Genomic DNA, 7,620 nt, shown 5'->3' on the forward strand with positions numbered 1-7,620 from the left:
GTGAGATGTGATTTGAAAGCTTCAAGAACATATATAGGGTGGGGCAAAAGTCCCGCTACCATTGTGATTTTTTTATGTGACGTATAGCTCAGTTTAGCTTTAACCGTTGTGTTGTGTAGACGTGCAATTTTGCAATGGTAGCGGGACTTTTGCCCCACCCTGTATATACGAGCGCCTAACAGTATTTACAAACAGCACAACAGAATTGAATATAGCATTTTCAGTGAAATTGATAATAAGCAGTTTGCAATAAAAATAATTAACTATATAATAACGAAATATCATCATAAAGAAACACGATAAAATGTTGTGGTTTCTTAATAAAAAATGTACGAGCAAAGCACGTCTTGAGGGCAAAATTATTGTCATAACGGAGGCAAATAGTGGTATTGGCAAGGGGACTGCTAGAAATTTATACGCGAGAGGTAATTTTACTGAGATGATATTTTAAATTATTCTACCCTCTAAAAGTGAATCAGCATATTATCATTGAAAAATAGTAAACATCACTGATTATGATAATTATAAGTGTAATATTGTAAATCAGTAAAATTTCATTGAAAAAATTAGTTAATAATACTGACTATTTCAAACAATAATAATAGATTACTAAAAACAGTATATATATAACTTTTGATTACAAAATCAGAAATGTGAACTACTCAAATCAATAAATGTCCTATATTGAAAGAAATGTTTTATAGAAACCATAACATTATTTTGTTAATATGTTTCACATGTTATGACATGTGATTAATCTACGGTTTGTTCATCAATACCTAGAGAAAATATTACAATTTCTGAATGCGTGTTGAAACCGAAATAAACTACATTAATAATATTAAGATGGACGCTGATCGTCGCAAAACAAGTGCTTAGATGAAAATTAGCCCAGCAATTAATTACTTTAATGTTATATTTTACTCTTGTACGCGAGCCAGCACAACGACACTGTTGGTCGAATTTTTTAATCATTTTAGAAGGACAATCATATTATGATCTGTATAATCGATAATGTTAGAAGAAAGCGAGCAATAATCACTGCAGCGAGAAAAATTTGATTTTATATTCGCAAAACAGCTTCAAAAATGCTCAAGACTGATATCGATTTCTGACGATGTTCGAAATCGAATCAATTATCATTTTTTGTAGTCTCTCTTGCAGTGGAAATCAAAGATTTTCAGAAAATTTATTTAATTTCGGGAATCATGATTTGCGCGGTAAAAATCAAATTATTTTGATAGCATCTTCTACGACGAAGATTTTCAGTACTGATAAGCTGTAATTCACACAGCGAGAATTCCAACAGCTCACTGTAACACACCTACTTTTCCTTCGCAAGGTAAGGATATTTCTCAATAAGTGCGTAATTGAACTGGGAGTGGGATAGAATAATGGTGGGAGTGGTAATAGTATATAAAAAACAGTGCAGTCTTCAAGCAGTACATAACAACACAGAACAAAATCGGTGCACTTTCTGTGAAATTGGTAGTGAATAATTTTCTATAAAAATAATCAACTGATAAATTAAAAAATACTATAATATAAAATGTGGTTTCTTAATAAAGAGTGTACGAGCAAAGTACGTCTTGACGGCAAAACTGTTGTGATAACGGGAGCAAACAGTGGTATCGGCAAAGAGACTGCTAGAAATTTATACGCGAGAGGTGATTTTTATTGATTTTATTGATTTTATTGATTGATTTTATATATTTTTAGTTATTCTAACTTTTGAAATATAAATAGGAGAGACCGGAGCTAATAGACTCATTTTTCAGTTCTGAATTTTTACAGATGAAATTAAGAGACTTATCGAAAAAATGAATTTTACACTAGTTACTACATACATTTGACTTCCTAATAATATTTTAATAATAAAGAGAACTGATAACTAATATGAAAAAAACTAATAGAAAAAAAATTTTTCTAATACATTCCATCTGATTTAACTAGTTCCGGGATCGGGATAATTCGACTAAGATTATTAAAATAAAGATTAATGTATTTTAAGCTACATCTTTGGCTACATATTAATAAAACTTTTTTAAAAATATATTTTGAACACAAATATTCGCTTCGTAGGATAAAACAATGTTTCTTTTTGCAAAATTTGTTTATTTCGTGCAAAAACATGTCGAATGAGCTTACTTTTCGAAATTGAACATGAGGAAACTAAATTTATAACATTTACCACTGAGGTAAAATTTTAGGACACAGTCAATGTAGGCAAAAAATGACGATTTTGGCCATATTTAAAGTGATTTTACGGTTAAGGAAATTTTATTTTGCCAATTTTGTGGCATTATTTTATAACGCAAAATCTCTTTAAAGAAATAAAATTTTAAGTAATACTGTAAAATTGTTACTAAATGAGTCATACAGTACCGTGCTATGGTTAGTCTACTATCCCCATCCGTTCATTTTTTAAAAACATTAACAATATACGATAATAAAGACACATAAACAAAAAAAATCTGTTTGACTTTATTAAGTAAGAACTACATTTACTATCTAAGCAGAAATCAAAGTGAGACAATTATATATAATTGTAAAACAAAAATTTTAAGAATAAAAATATTTACTTAGGTGTATGATTTTTTAAAATTGTGGCATAATTTCTATCATAGATGTGTTCGCAACAAGATGTTACAGCAGACTTAACGGCAATTGCTGCTGCAAAGTTAGACAAGTTTACGTGTGTCTCGCGTTTTATTTTTAATGTAGCTTCGATTATTCTACTTATTCCTATAGTCAACTGATTCCGGTCTCCCCTGCATAGAAAGACCATTAAAATAATAGTGTAGGACAGTCAAACTGAATGTCAATATTTTTTGCAATATTAATCTCGTCATGCTTGATTTTTCTACATAATTATATTGATAGTCCATCAAAATTATTTTCAGATTTGTATCTACTTAAATTCTTACACTTCAAATAAAATCGTTCTTTCCATGCAGATGTTGCTTATGGCATAAATGAAATATAAATTTGTTATTGATTAAAGTAATATAATTCTCTTCACAATGATAATTCCCAATTGTATTGCATCGTCCGACAAATTTGATTTTTTTTCTTGTCTTTGGCATGTGCAGTGTCTCGAAAATTTTTGACCGTTAGATTTAAGTCCAAGGTCAGAAAATTCTATTACGTCACATTTCCGTGAAATTTGAGATTATAGCTGTGTCCTAAAAATTTACTGCCAGTACTGAAAATATATAGTTACGTGCACTATACATTTTCAGTACTGGCAATAAATTTTAGGACACAGTCAATGTAGGCAAAAAATGACGATTTTGGCCATATTTAAAGTGATTTTACGGTTAAGGAAATTTTATTTTGCCAATTTTGTGGCATTATTTTATAACGCAATGTCTTCTTTTATCTTCAAAATCTGAAATTATCTTTTTTGTTTCTGTACGATTTTTTATGAACAAGTTACGTAGATTTGAAATTAAGATGGAATCACACGATACTCGATTTCTTGAATGATAAGCATGCATGCTTGCTTTGATGTATACAGTCTGACGTTTGATAAATAACTGTAAACTTAGCAATTGTTTCTTTTGATTGCATGCACGGAAATAAGCTATAAAGTCAAAATAAATATAAAAATCATATATATGCAGCATGCAGCGCTCACTGCATAAACGAATTCTAGTCTACATCAGAGACATGACTGTACATATGTCTCTTTGCAAAAAAAATCGAACCTTTAACGAAAAGAAAAAATTTTTGATGTAACTCTTTAAAACGATTAGCAAGAGTGAAAAAAGTGGCCATAGTGCTTAAATAACGAGATATTTTCATAAAAATCTTTCAACAAAAAGTAAAATATTCTTACGTAACTTAAAAAAATGGTTATATTGGATATTTGTAAAAAAATTTCGTGCGTATACAGCCACTTTTTATCATGCTAATCGTTTTGTTATAACGTCAGAAACTTTTTCTCTTCATTGAAAGATTATTTTTATTATAATGAGATATACAAAAAATGAATTAATAGGAGAGAACTGACTGAGCATTTTTATTATTCCGCTACACCGTGCATCTTCTCCAACTTTGAGCAATTATAATAATGTCAGACGGTGATAACTTCAAATCCACGTAACTTATTTGTCATAAGAAATTGTACAAAAACAAAAAGAAACTCATAAAGATAAATAATAGCACTTTAAAATAGTGTAGACAAAATTGGCAAAATAAATAATTTTTTTAATAATACTTCCTCCACAATACCATTTTAAATGTAGCCAAAATCGTCATTTTTCATTTATAATATCTCAATTTTCTCGGAAATATAACATAATAAGCAAATTCTATAAATAGCATCGTTTTCATCGTTAAAAAATACTTCGGATATGATATTTTACTAGCCAAAAATTAGTGTTATTGTTATATAATCATATATCAATATTTTATATGCATAATAATATTTTAAAAACACTATATTCATATCTTTAACATACTAAAATTATAGGCTTTTTTGGTTATTCTTTTCTTAATTTAGAATTTTATTATTTTTTTTACACTCACAACTTTATAAATATGGTATTACGTTGTTTGAAAAATTTGTAGAGGAATTTTTAAAAGATGGTATTGCAGTTCACTAAAACATATTGCGCTTTACATCAAATTATGTCTTGGATATTCTGAAAGATAATGTTTAAACATACGTATTATAGCAACTTGTTTGCGCAAATTCGTTCAGTATTATTTCGTAAGATTTTGGAAATAACTAAAAATAAAGTGTATTTTTACGGTATCTAAAATTATATAAAACTGCAAATGCTGTTTTCAATTTGCAAGACAGATTTGTGTAAAATTTTTTTATTTTGTTAAAACACAATACATCCTTAAATATTAATAAATCATATTTTAATTTACCATTAAAGTCCCTACAAACTTTTCGAATAATCTAATAAAATATGATTTTTTGACAGTACTCGTATAGATAACATGTATATTTAGGTGCTAGAGTAATTCTGGCTTGTAGAAATATGGAAATGGCAAATAAAGCAGTTGAAGATATAAAAAATAATCCACCCCCAAGGTAAATAGATAAACTTGTGACACAAGAATCAATTAAGTTAATTATCATTTGCTTGATTTTCTTTTTCTCTCTCTTCATTAAACTTATCTTATATTATTTATCTTAATTAAATTTTTGTATGTTAAAAAAAATGACGATGTAATTCGTAATTTTATGGCTATTTTTAGAATCAATAAAGATGAATATAAAAATAACGCAGGTGAACTTGTGGTTTATTCTCTGGATCTATGTAGCTTGAAGAGCGTAAGGGATTGCGCAAAAAATTTGCTGACGAACGAAGCAGCTATTCATATACTTATAAATAATGCGGGTATAGCTGCTTACCCGTCATACGAGAAAACAGAAGACGGAAATGAAATGACATTACAAGTCAACTATCTTGGTCATTTTCTTTTGACACTTCTACTATTGCCAAAGATGCAGAAGTCATCTCCCAAGTGCAGAATAGTTAATGTCTCATCACTTGCACATTTTTGTATGTAAAATACACAAAAAAAATTAACTTAAGAGTATTCCACTTACGTATAGTATTTTTTTTTAAATAAGCGTCAAAATTTAATAGAGAAATTATCTAAATTATCATATTCTTAATATAAGAACGTACATGATGTCCTATTTTAACGATGATCTCAAATATCTTTTAAATAGTCTGAAACATTTTTCTGACAAAGGTTACATGGTTTTAAAGGGGAATCATTATCAAAAACCGCGTGAAGCGCGCGTGTAACGATGATCACCATCGTGCAAATCAAAAATATATTATTAATTTAAGAGGAAACATTAAGTACATCTTTTAAGAATATAATTTTTTCGGTATAATATTGTGATAGCTTTAAAACTGAACTAATCGGTTTTTGTTGACTAGTTCTTGTTTAAAACTAGTTGTCAAAAAAATTTTTTTGAATCGTTATTAAAACTTTGAATAATGAAGAGCGAGATTATAGATTCAGTGTATGTAAAGAATTCTTAAACATTAAGATTATATCAAGTATAATTCGTACAAATAACTTAAGGCTATATATCTTATACAGTTTTTCTTCTTATATAGATATCTTTTACAATAAACATGTTGTATAGATATCTTTTAAGAAATATTATCAACACTTTTAAATTGTGTGCTAATATAATATTAGAAGAGTTATTTCTGTTACACACAAATTTTTTATTGTAGGGGCTGATATAGATTTCGATAATATTAATTTGGAGAGATCTTACGGGCCGATCAAAAGTTATGCACAATCTAAATTAGCGAATATTTTATTCACCAAGGAACTCGCTCGTAAATTAAAAGGCATGACACAAACATCGCATTATTTACGAATTACATTGAATCACATTTACATAATATTTGACAATCATTAATTATTAATAATTTGTTACGTAATAAAGGAAAAATATACATCGAAGATAAACTCTTACATAAAGATTTCGATTTTTAGAAGCAGGTATTCATGGGATAAACACATATTGTTTACATCCTGGCATGATTCCGACCAGACTATTCCGGTATGGTGATAGGGTAGTATTTCCAGGTTTTACTTTCTGTTGTAATATGTTTACGCAATTGTTTTATAAAAATGCTGAACAAGGAGCGCAAACAACAATATATTGTTCTGTAGATGAAAAGGTAGCCAATGAGACCGGACTGTATTATTCGTAAGAATATATTCTATATTATATAAAAAATTACTTTTATAAAGTAAATATAATAAATTCAATTGTCTCTTTATCGCTTTTTTTATCTTTAGAAATTGCAATGTTGTCACTCCATATCGAATGGCAAAGAATCCTCAATACCCGGAAAAATTGTGGAATGTATCCTGTCGTCTTTTACATCTGGATCCAGAAAAAGATTTTACTACAATTTTGGAAACCGTTTCGCGTCAAATACATTGAAAATGCCCTTTATTCTCAAGAGAATCATTGAGAAAATTTATAATAAGTGCTTATATTTATTTAATCTTTAATTCATAAAACATTTAATACAGCAAAAAATAAAAAATAGATTCTAAGAAATGTATATCTAATAAATATTTTATGATTTAATTCATGTATTTAAATAGATTAAAAATAGATATTAATGTAATAGATATTAAGACCCGATTTTGCAATATATGGTTACCTAAAGATTAAAGGTAACCAAAAAATTCATGGATGAATTTCATTGATGAATCTGTTGGAACTTTTAACCTTTAGGTAATCATATATTGTGAAAACGGACCTAAGACATGTTTTATAATTTTTGTTCAAGTCGTATGGATAGGTGTGCGCGCACGCGTGCGTGTGTGTGTGTGTGTGTTATCTTCTTTGTTTTCAAAAGGTTTAAACATTTTAAAACCAAGAAATTTTTGTTTAAAATATTGTATGAGAAAATGTGTCATGCCCGGCACGTTTCATTTTATCATTAAAAAAATACAATATCTTAATATTATACATTATCGTTAATATGCGGTTATTTTTTGCATAAGAAATAATTTTCTGATATCTAAATACTTTTTACAGTATACTTTATTGTATGCATAATGTATGATAATTCTCATAACTTTGTTTACATTGCAATTTGTTTATAC

General features: G+C 28.2%; 1 protein-coding gene across 2 annotated transcripts; it reads left to right on the forward strand.

Moving 5' to 3' along the window:
- The first annotated feature begins 304 nt into the window (after positions 1–304).
- On the forward strand, positions 305–7,035 carry LOC108750763 (retinol dehydrogenase 11-like). Of its 2 annotated transcripts, none has more exons than XM_018490485.1 (6): positions 305–425; positions 4,969–5,050; positions 5,218–5,525; positions 6,222–6,341; positions 6,490–6,706; positions 6,799–6,946. In XM_018490485.1, exons 1-6 carry the CDS (start codon positions 305–307, stop codon positions 6,944–6,946), a joined length of 996 nt encoding a protein of 331 aa, XP_018345987.1. The 2 variants fall into 2 exon arrangements, with proteins under 2 accessions (XP_018345987.1, XP_018345988.1); XM_018490486.1 differs by lacking the exon at positions 305–425 and adding an exon at positions 1,550–1,667 and having other exon boundaries at positions 6,799–7,035.
- Positions 7,036–7,620: the final 585 nt, after the last annotated feature.

Source organism: Trachymyrmex septentrionalis, unplaced genomic scaffold (genome assembly GCF_001594115.1).
Source record: "Trachymyrmex septentrionalis isolate Tsep2-gDNA-1 unplaced genomic scaffold, Tsep1.0 scaffold37, whole genome shotgun sequence".
Classification (NCBI taxonomy): domain Eukaryota; kingdom Metazoa; phylum Arthropoda; class Insecta; order Hymenoptera; family Formicidae; genus Trachymyrmex; species Trachymyrmex septentrionalis.

Excerpts from the sequence above, each read along its gene's own strand:
- LOC108750763 (XM_018490485.1), top strand. The coding sequence starts at position 305 with ATGTTGTGGTTTCTTAATAAAAAATGTACGAGCAAAGCACGTCTTGAG. Across the intron at positions 5,051-5,217 it reads AAAAATAATCCACCCCCAAG|AATCAATAAAGATGAATATA; the intron begins GTAAATAGATAA and ends GGCTATTTTTAG. Across the intron at positions 6,707-6,798 it reads GAGACCGGACTGTATTATTC|AAATTGCAATGTTGTCACTC; the intron begins GTAAGAATATAT and ends TTTTATCTTTAG.